The sequence below is a fragment of the Dreissena polymorpha genome, chromosome 5, assembly GCF_020536995.1.
Source record: "Dreissena polymorpha isolate Duluth1 chromosome 5, UMN_Dpol_1.0, whole genome shotgun sequence".
NCBI classification, from domain to species: domain Eukaryota; kingdom Metazoa; phylum Mollusca; class Bivalvia; order Myida; family Dreissenidae; genus Dreissena; species Dreissena polymorpha.
In genome coordinates, this window is record NC_068359.1 from 106,662,561 (window position 1) to 106,690,253 (window position 27,693).

A 27,693-nucleotide genomic window follows, 5' to 3' on the forward strand; every position below is an offset into this window, starting at 1 on the left:
ATTCGAATATCATTTTCAGTATTCGTTCCCATCCCTAGTACATGTATTTACTGATTATGAAGGTGGATGACGCTTGGCGATTATGCTTATAATACTGATGGCGATGGTAATGCTACTGCTGTTGCTGCTTATTCTATCTCTGCTGATAAGGGTATGATGAATGCTGTTTGACGGACAAGTATGATGATGATTATAAAGTTATCAGTGCTGATGAGTCTCTCACGTTTCTGACATCGTTTGCCCCGCCAGCCCGGTGAACACAAGCAGGCGCCTGTGTCTGTCGCGCACGTGCCGTTGTTGAGGCAGTCACAGCGCTCGAGGCATTCGTTACCATAGAAACCTTCCTCGCACACTGCAATTTACACGTTCAACAAAGATCCGATCATAAAATTAGGTACGTTGCATATCGATACACAAGAAATAGGCTAAATGGGCTGTTGCAATGCGTTACATAACGGTTTGTATTTCAAAACGGAGTACGTTCACTTGCAGTTTTAGCTACAATAAATATTTAATATGTATAATTCATACATTAACTCTATTAAACGTACCATCCTCGCATCGCTCGCCCACATATCCCGGCTGACAAGCGCACCTTCCGGTCATGGGGTCGCACGCGACGCTGTTCGGACACGTGCACGCCTTGGCGCAGTTTGGTCCGTACCGCCATTCAGGACAGGCTGTGAAATAAAGACAAATGTATTTTGGTTCTGACAAATATGAAAAAGCAACCAACATTGAAAGGACATAGACCTATTAATTTTTTAACCCGATTCCAGTTCGAAAACTACTGTATTCATCACACGGTACTTAAATTTATCCATGTGTAAAACTGATTGTAAGGTGAGCGTCTTCGAACTTTACATGAGGAAAAATATACGATTGTAAACGATTTTAGGCGAACCCAGTTCATCTGCAAAAGGATTTAATGTTGTGTCCCGAATGTACGAATATTTATTTTAAGAACACACTTTGTACATTCGTTTCTATTTCTGCGCATCAGACCTGTACACAATTTACGCACTTTGTTCGCAGGCCACGCCCATGAATCCCGCGTCACACAGACATCGGCCCGTCACTCTGTCACACGGATGGCCGCTACAGTAGCAGCGCCGGTAACACATCACCCCGTAGCGACCAGTCTCGCATTCTGTCAAATATGTATAAACACACTTAAAATGCAAAATAATTAGTTAAAATTGAAACACATACATAAAAAATGTATACACATCGAATAAGAATGATTCTATAATCTTACCTCTTCGCAATAAATTATAAATATTTTAAAAACTTTTAAAATAATACAAAAACGTCCGATTTCATTACAGTTTATGTATGGTTTCTTTCTCTCCATAGAAATATTGCACATGATCTTGTCCTTATAAACGCCGCCCTACCTTCCTCGCAGAGCGCCCCCTGCCAGCCGGGCGGACAGACGCACACTCCGGTCACCGTGTCGCAAGTGCCTCCGTTCCTGCACTCACACACGCGCTCACATTTCTCACCATAGCGACCCTTAAATGGAGCGCAGCCTACAGTGAGCATCAGATCGAATACAAATCGGAATTTTGAACAAATCGTATTGCATTACCACATAAACTTAATTTATTTACCGCCGCCCTTTTGTTGCGAGATAGAATCCGCTTCTTTAAAATATGTGTCTTGTTCTGAGAAAATTGGGCTAAATGCATGTGCGTAAAGTGTCGTCCCAGATTAGCCTGTGCAGTCCGCACAGGCTAATCAGTGACGACACTTTCCGCGTTTATGACATTTTTCGTTTAAATGAAGTCTCTTCTTAGCAAAAATCTAGTTTAGGCGGAAAGTGTCGTCTCTGATTAGGGACGACACTTTACGCACAAGCATTAAGCCCAGTTTTCTCAGAACACGACTCATATAATCTGATATATATTAAAGTTATTGGTACTGCTATAGTTTGCCGCAGTATTTTTTTTAACTGTGGATAATCTCTTTCAGACAAGTATTTTAGCATAAAAAAATAATATATTAGGCCGGAGCAAATCAATATACACCATGGCTAAATACAGACAAACTATATGCAAATGCATGAATCCCAACCTCCTGGCATTTTTCGTTGCAGTTGATCCCTGTGTACCCGGACGCACACGTGCACTCGCCTGTCACATGGTCGCAGAGGGCGCCGTTATCGCAGTTGCACACCCCCAGACAGTCTTGACCATAGAATCCCATCGGGCAGCCTGGAAATAGTAGTCACGGTGTTTTGGGATGAGCTGGTACCAGCACTCATGGTACACATTAGGTCAATATGCCACGCTCTGTGAAAACGGAGCTTAATGCATTTGTGGTGAAGTGTCATCCAAGATTAGCCTGTGCAGTCCTCACATGCTGATCAGGGACTACACTTACCGCCTTGAGAAGATTTTTTCGTTTACAAGAGAACTGCCTAAAACGATAATTCCATAAAGCAGAAAGGGTAATTTCTGATAAGCCTTTGCGGACTGCACGGGCCTTTATGGAACGACACTTTACGATATGGCGCACCAAAGGGGTCGAAACTTTAACTTATGCTGCAGCATAAAAAAATGCTGGTCGAGCAGCATCTAGATGCTGCTCGACCAGCAAATTCCTGTCCGAGCAGCATTTTTTTCTGCTGCAGCAGAATAATCCTGCTCGACCAGCATTTATTTTTAGATTATGGCATCAGTCAATCAGAAATCTTGTTATATTTGCCATTTGCTGCGAACCTGGTTTGTTTGGAAAAAAATGGCTGCCACCGGTGCCTTTTTCACATCTTCTGCAAGTTTATTTGACGACCCGTTTAAAGTTTAACATTGACACGCGGTGAATGCTTTATAGTTCGGCTGCAAACTAGTCGATCAAAAAGTTGTTGCCATTCGCTAAGTAAGAAAATCGATCATTAATGTCCAACGGCTGTTAAAAGTTTTGCGGAAATTACGACGATGACTGATAAGAATGGTGCGCGATTTGAAACGATTTGAAAATAAATATATAAAAAACAACTACGAAAAAAGAATGATAATTTTATAATAATTGATTAAAACACAGATTATGAGTTCGTTTCAGTTTTTTTAAAGTTATTGTCAGGTCTATTTCGTTTCCGTAGAGGTAGCTTCTGTCGTCCGTTTGTAAGCTCAAATTTGATTGGCTGACGGGTTCAAGGGCTTATTCTAAAAATAAATGCTGGTCGAGCAGGAGAAAATAAATACTGCTCGGGCAGGAATTTTGCTGGTCGAGCAGCATGTAGATACTGCACGAGCAGCAAATTGCTGCCCGAGCAGCATCTAGAGCAACTAGATGCTGCTCGAGCAGCATTTTTTTCCTGCTGCAGCAGAAGTTAAAATTTCGACCCCTTTGGTGCGCCATATAACGTGATTGCATCAAGCCTCATTTAACCAAAGCGAGTCTTATTATTTATAATGTAACAGGACTAGAACAACTTCTCTGACAATAAGTAATAAAAAAACGTGCATAGAGCAGCATCATAATTATATTATTGATCAAGCTTAAAGGAAACTAAGTTATTATTCCAAACCATCTTTAGAAAGCGCTATCATTACGTGTATTAACTTTCATGAGCATCTGAAATCTGGAAAAAAAACATCAACATATTACATGAATGCAATAGATAGGTCCTTCTGTGCATTACTGAATATTGACCTTTATTGCACTGAGTTCCGCGCCATCCCGGCGCGCACCAGCACACTCCGGTCACGTGGTCGCAGGTGGCGTTGTTCCGACAGTCACACACCTCGTTACATCCGGCGCCGTATGTTCCATTTGTGCAGTCTGCAAATACAAACAAGAGCTGACGTTTACTGTACATGTGCAATATGTCAACCAAATAGCATATAGCTGGGGTATTTTGATATTAATATATGAAGTGCATAATTTCAAAAGCTCTGGGATATTGAGATAAATATATACAGTGCATAATTTCTATGGCGTGTCAAACATTTCAAAATTCAATGTTTTCATACTTATGTGGTATATTTGTAGATATATATGTTCTATATTTCCATTTTTGGGTGGTATAGTTCCATTTTTATGTTGTATAAATTCATATATATATGGTAAAATCCGATATATGTATTGCATAACAAATATATGTTGTATAATTTCATATTTCATATTAATGTTCGATATTTTTATATAACGTTTGACACGCCATAAATTTCTTTACAAAGTATGAGTATGAGTTAAATACAAGATTCTTTAAAAGACCATTGACGCTTTTCGTATCAATATATGTATATTATTGTCGCCAAAATGACATTGTAAGAAGATGCATACGACTGAAGCAAGCTGGCATGAACTTTTAACATTTGAGCTTGTTTGAATCCATATAAAGAGCTTGTTTGAATCCATATAAAGATCCTCATCTATACGTGACCCATTTGTATTGCCTTTTCTAACGCAATTATAATAAATAAATAGAAACTGCTAGTATTATCTTTGCGTAAATGAATGAACATAAGCCTGTCATATTTCCGTGAACATGTAGTGTTGTCCATTACAACAACCAGATATGTAAGTGTGTGTACGTACTCTGACTGCAGTAGCGACATTACAACAACCAGATATGTAAGTGTGTGTACGTACTCTGACTGCAGTAGCGACATTACAACAACCAGATATGTAAGTGTGTGTACGTACTCTGACTGCAGTAGCGACATTACAACAACCAGATATGTAAGTGTGTTTACGTACTCTGACTGCAGTAGCGACATTACAACAACCAGATATGTAAGTGTGTGTACGTACTCTGACTGCAGTAGCGACATTACAACAACCAGATATGTAAGTGTGTGTACGTACTCTGACTGCACCAGATATGTAAGTGTGTGTACGTACTCTGACTGCACCAGATATGTAAGTGTGTGTACGTACTCTGACTGCACCAGATATGTAAGTGTGTGTACGTACTCTGACTGCACCAGATATGTAAGTGTGTGTACGTACTCTGACTGCACCAGATATGTAAGTGTGTGTACGTACTCTGACTGCACCAGATATGTAAGTGTGTGTACGTACTCTGACTGCACCAGATATGTAAGTGTGTGTAAGTACTCTGACTGCACCAGATATGTAAGTGTGTGTACGTACTCTGACTGCAGTAGCGACCCATGTGTGTACGTACTCTGACTGCAGTAGCGACCCATGAATCCCGGGGGACAGAGACAGGTCCCCGTCTTGAAGTCACACTCTGCGTGGTTCTCGCATTGGCAATGCTCTCTACAGCCCTGCCCGAATGAACCCGCGGGACATGCTGAAGTCAAAACAGGGGCTCACAGATTCTACACACTATTTCTCTTAAAAAATTGGACTTGAAACATAAAACGTTTTAATAATGTCTTGAGAACGGTATTCAAAGCCGTAATTTCATGATTTTGTAAACACAGTGGAAGTTCATATTGTATTTAATGACGTTTCGACCATTAACTTTTTCTTCAAATCAAATTACTGTTAAACATTTGATATTATGTTGTTTTGTATTTTCTAACATTAAGCTATGACACGTAAATTACAAATAAAACTAATTAGAGTTCTTCGCACTAGAAATAAACCTGGCATCGATGTGTCATAATAAATTAATCACTTGCCATCTGACTGTTGATTGACGCGTCAAGCTTACGCGAACACGTTTGGATAGGTCAGTCACTTCAATTAAACATCAATTATTGAACTAATAACTGTGTTATAAAGCGATTGGGACACATGCACTCGTACCAGTTCAATAGAACTTTCCAAGGTTACCAATGGATGTTCACTTACCAGTCTCACAGAACTTCCCAATGTAGCCTACGGGGCACGTGCATAGCCCGTTCTGTGGGTGACAGTGAGCCCCATTTTCACAGCGACACTGCTCAACACAGCCCTTCCCGTAGCGCCCGGCGGGACACACTGTCAACACAATAAACAATAGATACCTGCTCCAGACACCTTTTTAATACTGGTACTTTTTTGAGAACTATATTTATACACAAAATACATGCAGACATCTTTTTAATACTGGCACTTTTTATTGAGAACTCTATTTATACACACAATAACTGTACCGCGTTATTTTTTTACAGATCAAAGTAAGCGATTATTTTCTTTAAATAAACTCTTTTCTGTAACTGTTATTTACTTATAATAACGATCAGTTCTGCTAACAACCTTGCGAGCATTTGTTGCCATGGTATCCGGGCAGACAAAGGCACTCGCCGGTCACTGCGTCACATCCGGCGTCATTCTGGCAGCCACACTCCTCCCGGCAGTTCACCCCGTAGTAGCCAGGCGGACATTCTGACCAAAGGCGGGAATCGCGATTAAAATGAATTCCGTTGACAATGCCTTATGAAGGACGTTATTGATTTCTTACTTAACAATCTCAAATTTATTACGTATTTAGAGATAAGAGCATTTATCGTAATCTAGATATAATAGTTTCTTCTCAGGATATTAAACTAATAATACAACAATTTACTCTTTGAAATAAGTATATGCATTTCTAATTTAGCAAACGATTGCGTCAAACGGTAAAAGAAATACAAGTGATCAACAATAAAAAATATATACGAATAACTGCTTAAATATAACTATACACATTTGAGGCAATATAACGCGCAGGCTAACGCAGTGCTGCAGACGTACTCTTCTTGCACTTCCTGCCTCTCCGACCCGGTGCACAGACGCACTCGCCACTTTGTGAGTCACAGGGGCTCCCATTGCAATGGCATTTGCGGGAACATCCGCTACCGAAGTGGCCCTTCTTACAAGCTACGACCGCAATTGGTGAACAAGCAAATGAATGTAAGCGGAAACGCACATTGCATTGGGCGGAAGCATGCGTTTAAAAGTGCCAAAAGAAATCACAAGCTAAGACGATAATGTAATTTTGGTGGATAAATCTAAACTACAGGTAGTTTTGAAAAATAATGAAAACTAATGAGAGAAATAAAATTATTTTACGACTGAAATTTAAAATAAATACTAGTTATACGAAAAGTAAAAAATGCAAGATCGCAAATGAGGAAAGCGTATAAAAGAGCTAGACATAAGACAACTTAAAACGACATTTTAATACGCTATTTATTACAGGACAGAACCCCCGCTTCTACACGGTAATGAACTCACGTTTATTGCATTTCCGGCCCATGGTTCCCGGCGGACAGTTGGGGATGCATTCCCCCGTCACATGGTCACATTCCAGGTTTGCGTCGCACCTGCACAACGAACATTTATTGGGTTAATTCTTTGACTCCATACGCCAAACATATTAAATTAACACACAATAATTTTTAATTCACCCTGATACCCAATGCCAATAATAATCGTACCATATTGAACAATGCTCTAGATTATCTTAAAAAATAATTTCAACTTCTCTATAACAACATAAACATTTAAAACGGACAACAAGATAAACCATATCTACATTTACCTTAATCTTCCGATTATAAACAACGTGTACTTATCAATCGTAGGGCCTAGTTGGCGGTGTAAGACTCACCTACAGTGCATGGCGCATCCCGGACCGAACATGCCCCTGGGACACCCCTCCACACACCGGGGACCGTGGTAGCCTGGCTTGCAGAGGCATTCCCCATTCTGAAATCACACACAACCGCACTAGGACAAGATGTCACATTAACCAACAGTCTGTGACCCGAGCTCATCGCATACATAAGTGTGAGAGATAAGAAGCTTTAAAATATTAGTAATTTACCAAAGACATTAAAAAACACACACTCAGATGTTATTTAAAAAAAAGATTCTTACTAAATTCTTAAATATGTAAATTGTTGACATAAACATACATAACATACAGAATTAAGAGTGCACACTAATGAACAAACTGCATATACAATTATCAAACGACCACTCAGTTCTTGGTACCTTTGGGTTACATTTTGAGGTTTTCTCTTTATCACAATCGCAGTGCTGGTTGCAGTTAGCACCATACGTCAACTCCGGGCACGGGATGTTGCACGAAGGACCGAAGAATCCAGGTAGGCACTCACAGAAGCCGAACATCCGGTCACAGTACCCTGTGGGGCAAACTTTTGGACAGGGCTTGTCACATAGCTTCCCGTAGAGACCTGGGGGACACCCGTCCTCGCAGTTGTCGCCCTTGACACCCGGCGGGCACGTGCACCTTCCTGTCACATGGTCACACGAACCGCCGTTTTGGCATGTGCATATGCTATTACAGCTGGATCCGAAAGTACCCTATGACATGATAAATAAGCTTTTTTGTTCTAATGATCAAACTTACTGATAGCAAATAATGGCAGGTTAAGCTGATGCTTAAATCGTAGCTCATACCCGGTATAAGCGTGTTTAGTTTACATGATAGATTAGTCAAGTGATACTTTGAATTTTGTTTTCCCGGAAATGTGCAATAACCGGCAACGTATAAACTATATAATAAGGCGCTGTAATCGTACAATACATATTTTTCAAATCCGACCTGTGAACAGGTTTCATTGCAGATGACGCCTTGCCATCCCGCTGCGCATGTACAGCCGGTGCGCTTCCGGTTACAGTGTCCGCCATTGAGGCAGTCACCGCACGTGTAGATGCACTCCGCACCGAACCGTCCCGGGATGCACTCTGAAACATGTTGCGAGTTCCTTTAACAACGTGTCATCACAAATAATAGAATGAATGAACCAGTGTTATATTGCATTAGTCAAATATTCACTCAACTCGTATTAAATAAAATTGTTATTTATATAAACGAGGTGAAGTCAACATTAAGAATGTAGCATGCATGGCATGATGATTATTATTATGTATTTAAATTAAGAAAGATATATGCAAATGTCCTGTTAGTTGTCTAAGAAAAATGGGAATGTTGCATGTACGCATTAAGATCGCTCGACTAATGGGAATGTTGCATGTACGCATTAAGATCGCTCGACTAATGGGAATGTTGCATGTACGCATTAAGATCGCTCGACTAATGGGAATGTTGCATGTACGCATTAAGATCGCTCGACTAATGGGAATGTTGCATGTACGCATTAAGATCGCTCAACTAATGGGAATGTTGCATGTACGCATTAAGATCGCTCGACTAAAAGCATTTTTAACTTGCACGTCGGCATACATAATTGCAATAGTACTAAGTTGTATAATATAGTGTGCACACCGACGTATGTCGCGAACCCGTCAAGCAGAAACAACGGATAGAGGATGGTCACCAATGGGTTCCTGGCGTTGGAAAGGGATACCTTGGAGTCGCATAAACCAAAACTAGAGACGAGGAGCGGATATGGTGTTTCCTTGTGGACGTTACCACCATATAAGTGCAGTAAAATTTAGAACCAGCTCTACTATTCAGGTGCCCTATGTTAAGTTGTATATCTCAAAATGACAACACACGTTGATGGTGCTGTATGCCTAGGAACTACATGGAAGAATTAACCCTTACATGAACCCATGCCTAACAAGATACGGCGATTGTCAGATCGCAAGCGTACACTTTTAATATTTGTATGTTTAATATTAGTAGCACTATCTTTGGATGCAACCTTCCAATAAGTCCATTAACAATTATTATGCGGGAGGGTCTTGTAGTAAATGTGCAAAACTAATGCGTGCACAATGTTAATATATCCCAAAACCAGTAATATGCGTTTAGTAAAAATGTTTTTAATGGTTTAATTCATGGCAAGATTAAGAGAAGTATCTGAAAAAATGTCTACATAAAGTTGAAACATGTCTACATAAAGTTGAAAAATGTCTACATAAAGTTGAAAAATGTCTACATAAAGTTGAAAAATGTCTACATAAAGTTGAAAAATGCGCGCAAACATATTATCAGCGAATTTTAACATCAATATTAAGTCAGTATATATATTTCTTTTGTATCTATAGTTTCATATCGTTCAAGAATGCCAAGCACAAGTAATGAACTAAATCTAAGCAAATCTGTTTCTCTATTAAATATATACCCATCCAAAATATTAATGCATCTATTAAAACTATAAATTGTAAAATGCGATGAAGCAAACCGCTCGTAGGGATACTGTCCGTACCTGTGATCTCCAGTTCCTGGTCGTCTGTAGAGAGGAGAGTACATGCAACAATCATGCACAGTCTAGTATGGTTAATAACAAACACACACATGCAAAATGCACAACTCGTGTTGAGCATCGCGTGGCAAAAACAATCGTGCTACAGACGCCGTCAATCAGGATCATTAAATATGCAGAGTTTTTTTTTCACCGCCGTTAATTGATAAAATATTTTCATTTTATGTTGTTACAATCAAATGTGGCTAAAAGTGTTGGCTAGTATTACTATTGTATGTTTAAGTCGATTAGACCATTACGATTAGAGAAGTTGAAACATAAAGTGGCGTTTCATGTTTTACTAGTATATGGACAGATGTCGTACAGAGATGAGATTTCATTTACTTACACCGCATAGCACCAAATGAAGAAAATATATAAATCATCGTTATTTTGCTTTTTTTCGATCAAGCCACTTTGTTTGTCATGACCCCTGTAGTGGTTGCGGATGGTGTCACAGAATTAGGGATCCTGTGGAGCCTTACCGTACACTGCCTTCTGGTCCTTCTGTTCCTGCGGTAACTGGATATCGTACTCGTCCAGCGACAGGATCGGAGTCGGCGATGTCTCGTACCGCAACGCCGGAAATTGCTCCCGACCGGGACTGCCTGTCGTCGGGCGTCGCGTCTGACCGCGCAGGTCTGGTGTCGAACGTGACAACATCAACACCCACAACAAACACCAAATCACAACAACAAAAGGGGAATATTGCCAGTATAAAGACAACACTAACAATGGTATTATAAAAAATGACACTTTATTAACACACAGGTGTGGTTTTAAAAGAGAGATTTGCGATCAGTTGTGTTATCTTTATTCAGGCAAAAGCAAAAATAACTAAACACATACACACATTACATACTGTGAAATTATGCTAATTGAAATTTATAAACACATTATGATATGTGTAAAACAATAACAATACCATCTTAAAGACACGAATGAAGTATTAACTAAATAAGACATCAAGTGATATCACTGTGGTGCATGCGAACACGTTACCCAGACAACGCTTCCGATCCGGCGCGAGGTAGAAGCCGGTGCGGCAGGCGCAGCTGTGGGCTCCCTCCGCATTCACACAAAGCTGTTCACAGCCGCCATTGTTGGCAAGGCACTCGTCAACATCTGTAATACCGGAAGTTATAGCCACATCTGTGGTAATGCGTTCATTCATTTATTTATCACAATATATACTGGTAAGATAAAGCACACGACGGTACTCGACGATTCAAATTACGGAACTTATAACGTAGGTAGTATTGCAACACAGGTTACCAAGTCTTCATTCATGAAATGTTCTTACTTATGGTTTTGAAGAGTAATTTAGCGATTGAAACGTTAAAATTATGGATAGTATTACAGATTAACGTAAGCATCGATGTTATTTCTTAGTTTAGTTAAACATAATTATTTAAGCTCTATTACACTAAAAGTACTTACTACTTATTTAAAACGCGCTCGATTCCGTTTCCTGGGCCTAGAACCAGTACTTGGTGTCTTTGGGGGAAATCTAAGAAAAGCTCCCGCAGTGGGGATCGAACCTGTGACCGCCAGGTCGCTTGGCGGACACGATATCAATTGCACCACGGCAACCTTATTTCATTGTTAGTCGGTTTACTTAAAACAATCGTTTTGAAATTATACCTTATACAATATAAGCACATAGGGACACCGTATTTTTGAAAATTACTGTGTACCCTGACCTTCACATATACAGCTGTCCCGGGGGTTGGGTAGGAATCCCTCCCTGCAGCTGCACGTGTAACCGCCTTGCTCGTTGTGACAGCTGTGTGGACAGCACGCCTCTCTAGTGGCGCATTCGTCAATATCTTCGCATGTCTTGTTGTCAATCTGCCGACACAAGCACACACACACTATATGCATATGGCGAAAATTGGCGGCCAGAGGAGATACTTGGCAATTTTACTTTTTTAAAAGTTTTATTAAAGTTTCGGTGTATGAGCTTTGAAAACGTGTTTATTCAGTGATTTCCAAAACATATACACTTATTTATTTAAAAGCCCAAAGGCGTACCGAGGGACGGACAGCTGATCGCCACATAGCTACGGATCTTAGCTTCAATATTCCTTGAATATCCAAATTAAACAGTTTTTACTGTGTATTCATTTTCTAAGTGAACCATCTACCTGCGTAAAGAGAGTACTAATAAAAGGAGCGTAACTCTTTTCCAGATCTATTACCCATCTCATTAAAAGTTTCATGTAATATATTAACTCCCTTGTACTGTCGCTCAATATCAAAGAATCGTCAAAATATCTAATACATACATGAATATCTGTTTACCGCCTTATTTATACCTTTGATGATGGCTATTTTCACAGATAAGTGTATGCAAATGCGCAGTTTTGCTGCCATGTGTAAATATAAAGAGAGTGCATGATATGATAGTAACCTTGAGCACGTATCCCCGTCTACACGTGCACGTGGTCTGCCCGTTCCTGTAGACGCAGTGGTGGTGACAGCCGCCGTTGTTTACTGCACATCCATCAATCACCTCCAACTCGATACCTGCAGTGAAGGCGAGGACGAGGATGAAAACAATGAAAGTGATAATGATTGAGGTGATGATTACGGTGATAGTGATGCTAATAATGGCGGTGGTGATTGTGTTGTTGTTGTTGTTGATAATGATGATAATGATGATGATAATGATGATGATGATGATGATGATGATGATGATGATGATGATGATGATGACGATGATGATGATGATGATGGCGATGATGATGATGATAAAGATTATGATGAAGATGATGATGATGACGATGACGACGATAATGATGATGATGATGAGGAAGAGGAGGAGGAGGAGGAGGAGTAAATGGTGAAACTGGTGATGATGATAATGGTGATTTTTATGATGATAGCTCTCATATCTCTGATTATAATGACGCTGAGGATAATAATGATTATTGTTATGATCATGAATACCAGTATGATGCATACAATACTTCGTTGATTATTTCAGTCAAGGTTTATACACACATAATTATACTTTTGTCGTACATGTATATTCAATAGACGAGGTCCTAAACTCTGCTTAAAAAACAAATCGATTTTTTTTCATTGAGTGCAATTGTAGTTAAAAATAAATAAAGTTTGTACACCTACGCATTTATTGTGTATGTCATTGATCAACCAAATAAGTAGTATTTGACAAGAACGACAACAATGTATCACCAACAGCAAACACTATTATGGTTGGCTACCTTTATCTCAAACCGAACCGATCGGATAAAGCGCAAATGGTTATTACCGGGTGTTTTGTCGTGAGCAAGCCGAATCACTTCTGAGAGCAGTGAAATAGAAGAGCACAGATCTTTTAGACAACGAAACATAATTATTATTGCTATATATATATATATATATATATATATATATATATATATATATATATATATATATATATATATATATATAGCAATAATACCAATATATAGTGCCAGTTACGCGGTCTCGGTAGTTTTCAGACTGTACTTACGAGGTCAATATAAAAAACGGGGTCTATATACAACCCCGCATTCTAGGCTCCTTTAATTACTATGAGGGGGGTGTAGGGGAGGTAATGCAATCAAATCTCACAATAAGGTCTTAAATCGAAAAACCACAATCAGGTCTGAAATTGAAATTGTATATACCTCGCAAATAAGTTCGCTATATATTTCCTTGTATAAGACGTTAAATAAATGACGTATTTATATACAATAATAATAGTAGGTACCCCTATATACCTTAATTCGTGTTTATATCGGATAAAAAAGGGTATGGAGATACATGTATTTAAAGTGGGAACCCCATAACCTATTTCTAAATCAGAGACCCCGTAACTGGCCATATGTGTGAATATATAATTATATATATATATATATATATATATATATATATATATATATATATATATATATATATATAGCAATAATAATTATATATATATATATATAATATATATATATATATATATATATATATATATATATATATATATATATATATATATATATATATATATACTCCAATGTTAAAATAATGTTACCAATTGAAATACAAATTCGCTGAAAAAATTCGTTCTCATAAACTCTTTTTTAAAACTTAAATCATACCGAACTTTACATTTACTTCGCAACTTAATACTTTAAACATGTATTATAGATGACCGATTGTTAATATAAAATAAATATAAAACGTTAACCACAAATGGAATGACACGACGACAAGGCCAATACAACATTCAACGACAACGTATATACATGTATGTGTATTTGTTTAATTTTAAGTATGTGTGGATCCAGAGGGCGACCCAGTACTCCTTCATAATTAACGTAATAGATTCACGAAAGTTGGAACGAATTTTCAATAAAGATGCTCTTTCCATCTTTTTAGTTGTTACTAAAAGTTTTGTATTTTTGAAGAGTGGAGCTGGAGTACCCGGAGGAAATCCCACCTGTCAAGTATGTTGGCCACCACCCACACCCACATGCGAGAGAGAGAGAGAGAGAGAGAGAGAGAGAGAGAGAGAGAGAGAGAGAGAGAGAGAAGAGAGAGAGAGAGAGAGAGAGAGAGAGAGAGAGAGAGAGAAGAGAGAGAGAGAGAGAGAGAGAGAGATAGAGCAGCTAGAGAGATAGCTGAGAGAGGCCGAATAGCGCTCTCTCTCGAGGCTCTTTCGAGCTCTTCTTCGCGCTCGCTCGCTGCTCGCGCTCGAGCGCGCGCGTATCCGAGCCTCTAGAGAGAGAGAGCGAGACCGCGTATCGACGCATGCACAATATACAGAGACAGATAGACCGCGTATCGACGCATGCACAATATACAGAGAGAGAGAGGGACCACGTGTCGACGCATGCACAATAAACAGAGACAGAGGGACCGCGTGTCGACGCATGCACATTATACAGAGACAGAGGTTCCGCGTATCGGCGCATGCACAATATACAAAGACAGAGAAACCGCGTATCGATGCATGCACATACAACAGCAACAGTTACATACCGTACACACAAGAGGCTTTAAAAGCACAAATTGAAATTGGTCGTTAACAGTCATGAACGGCAATTATAAATTGCTGTATAATTACTAGAACTGCAGAGCGCTCCCCCGGTCGATAATTAGCTTCCAAAATAGCTTGTTCAAAGTTATTTATTTCTCCGTTCTCATAATCATTTTCTCAGAAAAGATAACAATCTATTGGCGGTATATCTCTATTGGGCCGTGATGAATGGAACCATCAAAGCATATGGCTTTTTTATTAAAATGTTTGCCTTTACGTCTCTCAATAAATGGAGACAACAATACTGTTTACATGTTCTGTTAAAATATGCCAACCACGAGCATAAATATGTTGCAAAGGACGAGAGCACATCAAGCCGGAGATATATCGGTTCCCGGTCCCGGGAGAAATCAGGCGGTTCCCAGCTAGGGTTAATGTAAGGGCGGACCGCGCTCCAAGACTGCGTGGAATTGTTCATATCTCGCTCAATCATTGCGAAGTCACTTTGTGACAGATATCATATTTTCTCCGATTAACTTTGATTTCTCCGCGCGCCGGAAAGTGAATTATATTGTTAGATTTCAATCAATTCTCTTGCTTGGATTGCAAGCTGACGAACATTTTCATGGCTGATGGAGTGTTACATGGCGGAGCGCCGTCAGCCTCCCCTCTGAGTCCCCCCTTTCTAGCCTGCTTGCTCCGATTATATATCTGAGTCTCGTTCTCGGAAAACTAGTCTGAATTCATATGCGTAAAGCGTGATCCCAGATACGCATGTGCAGTCCAGACAGGCTTATCAGGGGCGACAGTTCTGAATGCATATGTATAAAGTGTCGTCCTAGATACGCCTGTGCAGTCCACACAGGCTAATCAGGGACGACTGTTTCCGCCTTAACTGGATTTTCGTTTAGAAGATACGTCATTTAATCGAAAACTTCAATAAAACCAAAGGCTTATCTGAGATGACACTTTCCGCATATGCATTAAGCCCAGTTTTTCCTTGAACGAGGCCAATTTATTTACACACACTACGCTATTTCGGTAGCTTTAAGAGCGCTTCCTAATGGAAAAAGCATGTACTAACCAGCGTTTTCACAGGTTTTATTAAAACGATACGGTAATAATTTTCAAAAAATTCCAGCAGAACAAGTTTTGTTAGCTTGTCAAAAAATATAATTGTTATAATCGACACTTGAAAAGACATGTTAACAGTGAATAAATATGCGCAAAAAAGCTTGACAATTGATATACTTGAATATTTCGTGACGCATCAGCATTAAAATACCACGACGAATTTTGAGGAAAATATAAAATAATTCGAGAGTTATATTTTACAGACTTGCAATCATATTGTTTCCTCTTTCGTTTATACAAAACGATTTGCATGTCAAAGCCATAAACATAGTCCCTTAAAATTATTAATTCTACTGGGATTTAATCTTAATCTGCATTGTCTCATGACTTTGTGTTGATTGATATTTCTTATCAAATATGACTTTCTTTTTTTATATACTAGTACGTTATTTTCTGGAAACATCGATAATTGTGTTTGTTTTCTGTATGCAAGCGCTCATAAGCATCATTGCAACAGGGAGACCATTTTAATATGCATGAGCGGTTGCGCTTGTCGTGCAAATTTTAGTTTAAAAGACACTTTCAATAAAAAGACTTTCCCAGAACAGTGTCGAACACAAGGGATCGCCTTACGGATTGGTGTATTTTTCACTTGTTTTCATGAAGCAGTATACGTGTATATTATTTGTGTGGTACTCACGGTAGCACTGTCTGCCATCCACACCCAGCTGATAGCCCGGGGTACACGTGCACGTGAATGAGCCCTGGGTGTTGATGCAGGCCTGGGTGCATCCGCCCTTGTTCTGGGAACACTCGTCGATATCTGTAAGGCAAAACATGGGATTGCTTTTATCGAACATCTAAGATATAAGATAGCCTATGTCGAATGGCCCAACTTAAATAATATAAGTCCAATTAATTTAAGATTTTAAGCATCAGAATTCCCCCCTATCACTATCACGCACATATGAAAATCCTACAAATAAGATCGTTAAATATTCAATCTATGTTACTGGTCGGCAGAATAAAACGGTCGAATTTTATCGTAGAAACATTTTGTTTACCGCAAAGCATGCGCAATTTACACGTAACAAAGACATCAATACGCCGGCGCTACCTAGACTGTGAAGTGCGTTCTTCACCTATTCTCGCTGCTCAAAAGAGCTATCAGTTCTTCCGAGACAACATTTCACCACAGTTACAAAACATGAAACCAAGAAAAAAAACTCTCAATGCAACCATCATTTTAAGCAGATCTAACGTTACCGTCGCAGCTGCGCATGTCTCCGTTTAGTCTATATCCGGTGTAGCAACGACAGGAGGCGCGCCCGTTGTCCGCCACGCAGTCGTGTTCGCAGCCGCCCCTATCACGCCCGCACGGGTCTGCCCCTGGATACACACAGGCCACATGACATTAATACAGATATCTTAAAATTACTACATATATTGACAATGCACATGCATAGGGACACTTTCTGTCTTAAAGCTTCTAATCAATAATGTTGTGAACAAAAGCCAAACGAATTTTTATAAATTGAAAGGGTATTATTGCCAGTTGTTTTCGTGAACACTGGTAAGAATAATGACTTTGCACAGTAAATCTATGAAATGATTTGCATTTTTAATTTGGTGAGACTTAAACCGAATAAAAAGTTTGATTTTGTTTTAATTTTCACAAGAATGCACACAACCAAAATTAACTTGGACGCGTTCTAATAAAAAACAATCGTATTAGTAATAATTGGTTAAAAGTCGTAAAGTTATTCCTTCCACACAATATCGAGTCATGTGATATGTGGAGTGAAGTCGTGTTATCTGTGCAGTACAGCCATCCACCCCATCCACTTAACATTGGTGTATGTCTGACTTGTATGGCCAATCGGACATCGAACATGCTAACCGATAACATATGTCAATACCCTTCACCCAGGTTCTAACTTTGATGTTTGACATAATTAATTTAAAAACAGCAGGATCGTAAACAATGTCAACAACATCTGGTACGTTCACAAATACAACAACAAAAACACACACTAAAACCAAAAAAACAACAAATCTATCGCAGCTACCTCAACATCTTGAAAATAAAAAATGGTTACTTATTCTACTACTTCTACTAATACACTACTACTACTACTACTACTACTACTACTACTACTACTACTACTACTACTACTACTACTACTACTACTACTACTTCTACTACTACTACTACTACTACTACTACTACTACTACTACTACTACTACTACTACTACTACTACTACTACTACTACTACTACTACTACTACTACTACTACTACTACTACTACTACTACTACTACTACTACTACTACTACTATAACTACTGCTACTACTACTACTACTACTATTACTTGTACTACTACTACTACTACTACTACTACTACTACTACTACTACTACTACTACTACTACTACTACTACTACTACTACTACTACTACTACTACTACTTCTACTACTATCACTACTACTACTACTACTACTACTACTACTACTACTACTACTACTACTACTACTACTACTACTAGTACTACTACTACTACTACTACTACTACTACTACTACTACTACTACTACTACTACTACTACTACTTCTACTACTACTACTACTACTACTACTACTACTACTACTACTACTACTACTACTACTACTACTACTACTACTACTACTACTACTCCTACTACTACTACTGCTGCTGCTACTACTACTACTACTACTACTGCTACTACTATTACTACTACTATTACTACTACTACTGCTGCTGCTATAACTACCACAACAACTACTACTTCCATGCAATAACTCACTTATTCAAATTATACATAAATCAATAAAAATTCTAAACGCTGAAAAAAGATAGCAGAGGTTCAAATAAAGTCCCCAAGCCGTGACATTTTATGGCAGATCATATAAAATGTGCGACACGGAATTACAAAATCACAAGCCAGTCAACGCATGCAGTTATGTGATATTAGCCGAGAGCGGTTAACGAAAGTTTTTTTTCTGTACCAAGACATAAACCTAATGAAAGCAATAAAAAAAGTCGTTAATGTTGCGGGGGGACATGCATTACTGATAGATATTGCAGCACAAAACGACGGAGAGTACCGTGGAGACCAGTGTAGGCCATAGGAGAGGCTCTAGCGCTCAACATCCGGGACATCGGCTGCTGACCTGACATCAACGGCCATGGTTCGGAAGCAGAGAACGCAGTACCCGACTCGGTCTTAAATAGTTCATTATCCGAGAGGTCTTGATAGATACTGTTTGTTTCACGTCTTTTATGAATACGAACGTTACCGTCTGATGCAATCATGTTGGAAAACCCGTCTGACGTAAGCGAGATTAAGTCTCCGGAAGTATCCACGTGTTCCACGAGATTATTTGTTCCCGATGAAGTATCGGTAACTGAACTATCAACTTCTGATTGGTCAAGTATGGCAACAAGGCGACCGTTGTCGTCGGGTTTGTGTAAAATAAAATCTTGCTGCGAATGGGCGATATTAGTAAAGCTATTCACACGATAAGCGTTAGCGATAGGCCCAGTGTTAGTGGCGTGCAAAGCTAAGTGTAAATCCTGCACCGGTAGCTGTGTGGTGCCGCCGCTATCGAAGCTGGAACCAGTGGCTGAAGGAGGAAGATGTGTGTGCGAGAAAGCGGTAAGAATATACGGGTTATTACTAGCAGCAGGCGTTGTTAGTCCGATAGTGTTAGTCTCTGTAATTGAAAGCATTTATTTTAAAGCGACGAACACCATTTTATATGACCAGCACCTAATAAGAACATATCTAAACAGTTCTAGGATGTTTACTTTGTATGTATAATAAATAGCCATCATGAATGGACGATAAAAGCTTAACTTGTACTATGCAATTAATGTGAGAACATTCTACACGTGCAAATAAATGAAAAAATAAAATTGTTTGTGTAGGTTTAGTTTCACATTCATTAAGACTCTATCTCTTTGATCCTCCAATATCAGTAACGCAATTTTCCTCTGAAAGACTGTAAGTGTTGTCAACATAATGTGCATAGAAGCCTGTCAGCAACTTGAGCTCTAAACGGACGAATTTATATACGATTTCATATCAGGCACATTCAATGGTATTTTACAGAAACAATTATATGGTTGGTACGACTCTCACCGACGCAGCTTCTGCCGTCCGGATGTAGCGTTTGTCCGGTCGGGCACGTGCAGGTAAAGTAGCCTCGCTGGTTCTCGCACCGGAACTCGCAGCCACCGTTGTTAGTCAAACACTCGTCGACATCTGAAATGGGCGTGTTAAAAGAAAACATACAGTCATAGAAAACAGATAAATGCACCAAATGGTAAGTATTGCATTCTGTTTAGTTTTAAAGCATCAACGCACATTTTTGTATCCGAGTGTTTATTATAAGTTGATCGTGAATTGTCAGATATTAAAATTTGTGTTCCTCTGTTTGTTTTCAATATTACAAAAACACCGTTTTAAATGTTATATTTAAAACCAGAAGTCGCCGATCCCGCTGCGTCATGTTATAGATCGCAATTACTTTTTTTTTCAAAAGCACTTACGTACGCATTACAATGTAAACGTACCACTTTGCTAACAATGTATGTATAATGTCGCACACTTTCAGATGTGGCTAGGTTTGTTTTTCATAGCTATTAATTTTGCTTTTGCTTGAGAGTATTTTGTTCACGTATACAGCCATTTAGTTCACAAGTCGTTGCAACTGATATATGAGTTATATACATTTCACATGTTAACGAAGAGGGGCTTCGTTGTATTACATGTATACATATACGTGGTATTAATCCTAATACTTTGATTCATTGGACATTGTAACTGGTTCCTGTGTCCTTACCTAAACACGTCTTCCCGTCCCTTGCTAGCTGGTACCCAGTCCGACACTTGCACACATAGGAACCAGCGGTGTTATGACAGTCGTGGCTGCAGCCGCCATTTTCGGTCTCGCACTCGTTCACGTCTGCAATGAGATCACGTGCACGCGGAATGTGTGAGGACGCGTGTACATAGTATTAATAAAAGAGATAGTCGACAGGCCGGTAGCAAGAGGAAACTCATATTTCGAGACAATCAAACGCAGGGAACCGGGAAAATAAAGTAATCAATGATTTTGCCATTACGGTAGAGAAACCTACGAAATCGGATTCCAGATTTAATAGACCGTTTTGGGAAAATCTATAGGCAACTTGACATGATAGTATTTCTTCGTGTTTAATTTGTTGTTTATGGCAATTCGGTGCTGGAAGTGGCAGGCTTGCGTGCAACGCCTTTAAGGCTGAGGATCGCGTCATCAATCATGCGGTAACGACCTGTCCCGCAGAGATAGCACGGTATACAAGCGCGGGAAGAGAATGGCCGCACACACATAACTGGTTGTTATACTGGCCCCGCCCACGATATAAGAATTACATGTTTAACAACCAACCTAGTAAAGGCATAAACACACTATATAGGAAGACAATCGTTTAAAGAAATAATCATTCGAATTGCGTTTAAAGGAATAATCATTCGAATTGATCATCGTTATATATACTAGTACCATGTATATTAAATCCGACATATTGATGCTATTCATATCCGTCATTATGTTGTATAATTGTAAAGTAATCAAGTTAAGTACCGAGTTTAAGCAGAAACACATAAAAATCTTAATTACCACTAAAAGTGATGAATATCGGAAAACACGTAGATTAATGATAGATAATCATAACATTATGATTTATGTAATTACAACACATCAAATTAAAAACGAATATTTTTACGAACAGTAAATCGTAAATTTGCCACGCGTAAATGGAGTCTACAATGTGATATTTAATGGAGCAGTTAATATGATCATGTGCGCTGCACTGCGTATTTAGTCAGTATATCCTTGTTAAACAGTTGCTCGACCCCCAATTGCAGTACCTGTGAAACGGAAGATGCAATTATGCAATTACTGAATTGACAATCCGTAAACCCGCCCAAATCTTCAACAAGAAGCTCGTCTCTCGGAATGTCAGGTAATTACACGCTCGCTTGCACTTAAGATAACTAATAGTTAACTATAAGACTGTACGCTTACATTGTATCATTATATTGCTTTGGGGTCTACTACGAATAGACGAAAAACCTTTTTTGCTGTCAGAAATTGTCATACACAAAAATTATTGAAATGCAAACATATAAAACCACATTTGGACAAAAAACGATCTTTTCATGGTAACATCTTGTAAACATTTTATGAAAACAACCAAGTTTGCAAAAAGGAAATATATAAGTAATTTAAATATCCGATATTTATACGAAATTTGACTTCCGAATAACACAAGTACTTTCTAAATAGTACAAAAAGGTGCAAAAGATGCATCGAGACTTACGGTTTCTGCTAGCCTTGGAGCATATCATTGATAAAGCGTGTGTGTTTTTCTGAGACCATGAATCAGTTTGCAACCATGCATGTACACTGGTATTTACTACACCAAATCAATCACACGTGTACTTACCATGCTCACACCTCGCCCCCAGGAAGCCTGCCAGACAGACACATCTCTGTCCGTGTTCACCGTCACACTGTCCGCCATTCAAACACATAGCCACATTGCAGTCTCCTGCAAAAACCAGGACAATAATGGCAATAATAAATACAGGTTGATCCAACGGACATCTCTGTACATTGTGACGCCCTTTTCTAATAGTCCATTTTAATAGTGCTCGTATTTTCCGACCCATTTTTAGCTATAAGAATAAAAAATTCTTATACTCAATAAATTAACGCACATTTTGCATATATACAATCTAAAAATGGTGCTTTTATTATTATTATATTTTTCTTATCGAAGAATATATAATTAAAGTCGCTAAAAGCCATTCTTAACCCGCCTTTCAAGTAGTTCAAGCAGATCACAGTTTTAAGAATAATCTTTATGTTAAGCCTTAAGTCTAAGAATTGGTTTGTTAATCCGGGCCCAGATAGCGAATTTGTGAATTTCCGTAACGTGTTCTATACTAGACAGCCGTATACAACTATTTGAAAATGTAAGACTTTTCGAAATGTTTTTTTTTTCTACTTTGTGACTTTCACATGTACATTGCAGGTAAACAAATGTTTTGTTTCAACAAAATCCTGTTTATCTGTTCTTCTATTATATTTAAGAAATACTCGACGTGTAGGCGTTGGTTATTGCGGTAATAACCAATGGTTTGGAGTTCCGATGCGTAGTAATTATTGCCCTCGTGGTTTGGTAACAACCATCGGAACGACGAACCGTTGGTTATTACCGCAATAACCAACGCTTACACGTCGATGATTTCGATTCTAACACGATTTCATCAATAATTTATCAGCGATTTAAAGGTTATACATGAGAATTATATAAACCGAACGCCCTCCAATTTTCCGTGAAAACGTGACGTCACCACAACAATGAAAATCAAAGGACGTCGTCTTCATTCATAAACGGTGCGCGGACGTCACTTTAAGCAACCGTTGGTATATCGGGGTAATATCCCACAGTAAGCTCCCTTCTCATTCTAATGTGCATGCGTGTGCGACTTTGGTAGAATTAACAATAATGTGTTTAAGGTAATTATGACAAAATAAAAGTCTTTATCTATTCATTCACTAATTGGACCTGTGGTATCTTTTCTAGGCAATAGTGATAGATCGAAAAAATGCACAGTAGTGTCTCAACGACTATCTATACGTATCCCTGATATATAGAGGCATGCGGCGATAGGCATTAGTATGTTTACGGCACCAAACTATATTATAAGTGAGCTGATTATCAGGTCGCCATTGTGTTTTTTTCTGAACATTGATCGCCGAAATATAATGGTAGCGTAACTAGAAATCAATGCTGCACAAGATCTTTATCAGCGTGCATCTCTTCTACAAGAAACTCTGATTCTGTGAAGGTGCACATAGCCCCATTCCGTAGAGCATTCTACTTGAAACATTGGAATCCTATCAAGCTGCAATCACATCCCATCTCAACTTTGTTCCACAATATGGCTGTATCGTTGCACAAAGTTTTTTCTTACCTACATACCAGGCTGTATCGTTGCACAAAGTTTTTTCTTACCTACATACCAGGCATTCACAGCGTCATCGGAATGATAAGCCTATTCTAAAACAGAATTACACCCTACGCTTAGATGTAAACAGTTCTCTGAAAAATACTTAATCTACGATATGTTTTTTACTGAATGAGTCAACCCATACAGAAACCCGTGAGTATGTGGGGGAAATATACGACTTAGTATGTCGATAATGTCGTTGATAATGAATGAGAACATGCAGACAATTGAGCACGTGCTAGTATGTGGTTGTGATGCAATCTTTATACCGTTGAGCACGTGCTAATACACGTGCTATGTAGCAATTATCATTTAGACACTTAATAACACGCAATACACGCACTAGAACGTACACTGATAATCGTTGCTACACTGTTGGATAATTAAGTAATAGTATACAGGCTGTTACAGCAATCATTATAATGTAGGACACTTACTAGTACGAAGGCAGGTACAACAAACACTATAATCTAGGATACTAACTAGTAAGCAGGCTCGTATAGCAATCACTGTAATATATGAAACTTACTAGAATACATGCTGGTAGAGCAATCACTATACTATAGAACACTTACTAGTACCCACGCTGGTAGAGCAATCACTAAACTGTTAGACACTTACAATTACGCAGGTTGGTAGAGCAATCACTATACTGTGGGACACTTACTAGTAGGCAGGCTTGTAGAGCAATCACTATACTGTAGGAAACTTACTAGTACACAGGCTGGTAGAGCAATCACTACACTGTAGGATACTTATTAGTACGCAGGCTGGTAGAGCAATCACTATATTGTAGGACACTTATTAGTGCGCAGGATGGTAGAGCAATCACTATACTGTAGGACACTTATTAGTACACAGGCTGGTAGAGCAATCACTATACTGTAGGGCACTTACTAGACCGCAGGTTGGTAGAGCAATCACTATACAGTGGGACACTTACTAGTACACAGGCTGGTAGAGCAGTCACTATACAGTGGGACACTTACTAGTACACAGGCTGGTAGAGCAATAACTATACTATAGAACACTTACTAGTACGCAGGTTGGTAGATCAATCACTATTCTGTAGGAAACTTACTAGTACGCAGGCTGGTAGAGCAGTCACTATACTATAGAACACTTACTAGTACGCAGGCTGGTAGAACACTCACTATATTGTAGGACACTTATTAGTACGAAGGCTGGTAGAGCAATCACTATACTGTAGGACACTAACTAGTACACAGGCTGGTAGAGCAAATCACTATACTGTAGGACACTTACTAATACGAAGGCAGGCAGAACAATCACTATACTGTAGGACACTTACTAGTACGCAGGCTTGTAGAGCAATCACTATACTGTAGGACATTTACTAGTACACAGGCTTGTAGAGCAATCATTATATTGTAGGACACTTATTAGTACGCAGGCTAGTAGAGCAATCACTATATTGTATGACACTTACTAGTACATAGGCTGGTAGAGCAATCAGTATATTGTTGGCACTTATTAGTACGCAGGCTGGTAGCGCAATCACTATACAGTATGACACTTACTAGTTCGCAGGTTGGTAGAGCAGTCACTTTGCTGTAGGACACTTATTAGTACGCAGGCTGGTAGAGCAATCACTATATTGTAGGACCCTTACTAGTACGCAGGCTTGCAGAGCAATCACTATACTGTAGGACACTTACTAGTACACAGGCTGGTAGAGCAATCATTATATTGTAGGACACTTATTAGTACGCAGTCTAGTAGAGCAATCACTATACAGTATGACACTTACTAGTACGCAGGTTGGTAGAGCAGTCACTATACTGTAGGGCACTTATTAGTACGCAGGCTGGTAGAGCAATCACTATATTGTAGGACACTTATTAGTACGCAGGCTGGCAGAGCAATCACTATACTGTAGGACACTTACTAGTACACAGGCTGGTCGAGCAATCACTATACTGTGGGACACTTAATAGTACACAAGCTGGTAGATCAATCACTATATTGTAGGACACTTACTAGTACACAGGCTGGTAGAGCAATAACTATACTGTAGGACACTTACTAGTACGCAGGCTGGTAGAGCAATCACAATATTGTAGGACACTTACTAAAACCCAGGCTGGTAGAGCAATAACTATACTGTAGGACACTTACTAGTACACAGGCTGGTAGAGCAATAACTATACTGTAGGACACTTACTAGTACACAGGCTGGTAGAGCAATCACTATACTGTAGGACACTTACTAGTACGCAGGCTGGTAGAGCAGTCACTATACTGTAGCACACTTACTAGTACACAGGCTGGTAGAGCAATCAATATGTAGGACACTTACTAGTACGCAGGCTGGTAGTGCAGTCACTATACTGTAGGACACTTACTATTACGCAGGCTGGTAGAGCAATCACTATACTGTATGACACTTACTAGTACGCAGGTTGGTAGAGCAGTCACTATACTGTAGGACACTTACTAGTACGCAGGTTGGTAGAGCAATCACTATACTGTAGGACACTTATGAGTACACAGGCTGGTAGAGCAATCACTGCACTGTAGGACACTTACTAGTACGCAGGCTGGTAGAGCAATAACTATACTGTAGGACACTTACTAGTACGCAGGCTGGTAGAGCAATAACTATAATGTAGGACACTTACTAGTACGCAGGCTGGTGGAGCAATCACTATACTGTAGGATACTTACTAGTACGCAGGCTGGTAGAGCAGTCACTATACTGTAGGACACTTACTAGTAAACAGGCTGGTAGAGCAATAACTATACTGTAGGGCACTTACTAGTACGCAGGCTGGTAGAGCAATCACTATACTGTAGGACACTTACTAATACGCAGGCTGGTAGAGCAATCACTATACTGTAGGACACTTACTAGTACGCAGGCTGATAGAGCAATCACTATACTGTAGGACACTTACTAGTAAGCAGGCTGGTAGAGCAACAACTATACTGTAGGACACTTACTAGTACGCAAGTTGGTAGAGCAATAACTGTACTGTAGGACACTTACTAATACGCAGGCTGGTAGAGCAATCACTATATTGTAGGACACTTACTAGTACGCAGGCTGGTAGAGCAATCACTATACTGTGGGACGCTTACTAGTACACAGGCTGGTAGAGCAATCACTATTCTGTAGGACACTTACTAGTACACTGGATGGTAGAGCAATCACTATACTGTAGGACACTTACTAGTACGTAGGCTGGTAGAGCAATCACTATACTGTAGGACATTTCCTAGTACGCAGGCTGGTAGAGCAATCACTATACTGTGGGACGCTTACTAGTACACAGGCTGGTAGAGCAATCACTATACTGTAGGACACTTACTAGTACGCAGGCTGGTAGAGCAATCACTATACTGTAGGACACTTACTAGTACACAGGCTGGTAGAGCAATCATTATATTGTAGGACACTTATTAGTACGCAGTCTAGTAGAGCAATCACTATACACTATGAC

The 27,693-nt window shown here is 39.3% G+C and overlaps 1 protein-coding gene across 4 annotated transcripts in view; it reads right to left on the minus strand.

Moving 5' to 3' along the window:
- LOC127832189 (multiple epidermal growth factor-like domains protein 6) overlaps positions 1-27,693 on the minus strand; it is a 119,821-nt gene that overhangs the window by 42,695 nt on the left and 49,433 nt on the right. For all 4 annotated transcript variants that reach the window (XM_052357487.1, XM_052357489.1, XM_052357488.1 and 1 more), the window contains exons 4-27: positions 22,657-22,761; positions 21,009-21,131; positions 20,306-20,428; positions 19,269-19,877; positions 17,407-17,529; positions 16,841-16,963; positions 12,478-12,593; positions 11,768-11,915; positions 11,067-11,189; positions 10,550-10,705; positions 8,456-8,598; positions 7,882-8,214; positions 7,496-7,593; positions 7,120-7,208; positions 6,637-6,762; positions 6,160-6,288; positions 5,773-5,901; positions 5,138-5,266; positions 3,658-3,786; positions 2,077-2,216; positions 1,398-1,515; positions 1,025-1,150; positions 552-680; positions 224-352 (exon numbers count right to left, since the gene is read on the minus strand). In XM_052357487.1, coding sequence (XP_052213447.1) covers positions 224-352; positions 552-680; positions 1,025-1,150; positions 1,398-1,515; positions 2,077-2,216; positions 3,658-3,786; positions 5,138-5,266; positions 5,773-5,901; positions 6,160-6,288; positions 6,637-6,762; positions 7,120-7,208; positions 7,496-7,593; positions 7,882-8,214; positions 8,456-8,598; positions 10,550-10,705; positions 11,067-11,189; positions 11,768-11,915; positions 12,478-12,593; positions 16,841-16,963; positions 17,407-17,529; positions 19,269-19,877; positions 20,306-20,428; positions 21,009-21,131; positions 22,657-22,761 — 3,696 coding nt within the window. The remainder of the gene's footprint in view (positions 1-223; positions 353-551; positions 681-1,024; positions 1,151-1,397; positions 1,516-2,076; positions 2,217-3,657; positions 3,787-5,137; positions 5,267-5,772; positions 5,902-6,159; positions 6,289-6,636; positions 6,763-7,119; positions 7,209-7,495; positions 7,594-7,881; positions 8,215-8,455; positions 8,599-10,549; positions 10,706-11,066; positions 11,190-11,767; positions 11,916-12,477; positions 12,594-16,840; positions 16,964-17,406; positions 17,530-19,268; positions 19,878-20,305; positions 20,429-21,008; positions 21,132-22,656; positions 22,762-27,693) is intronic.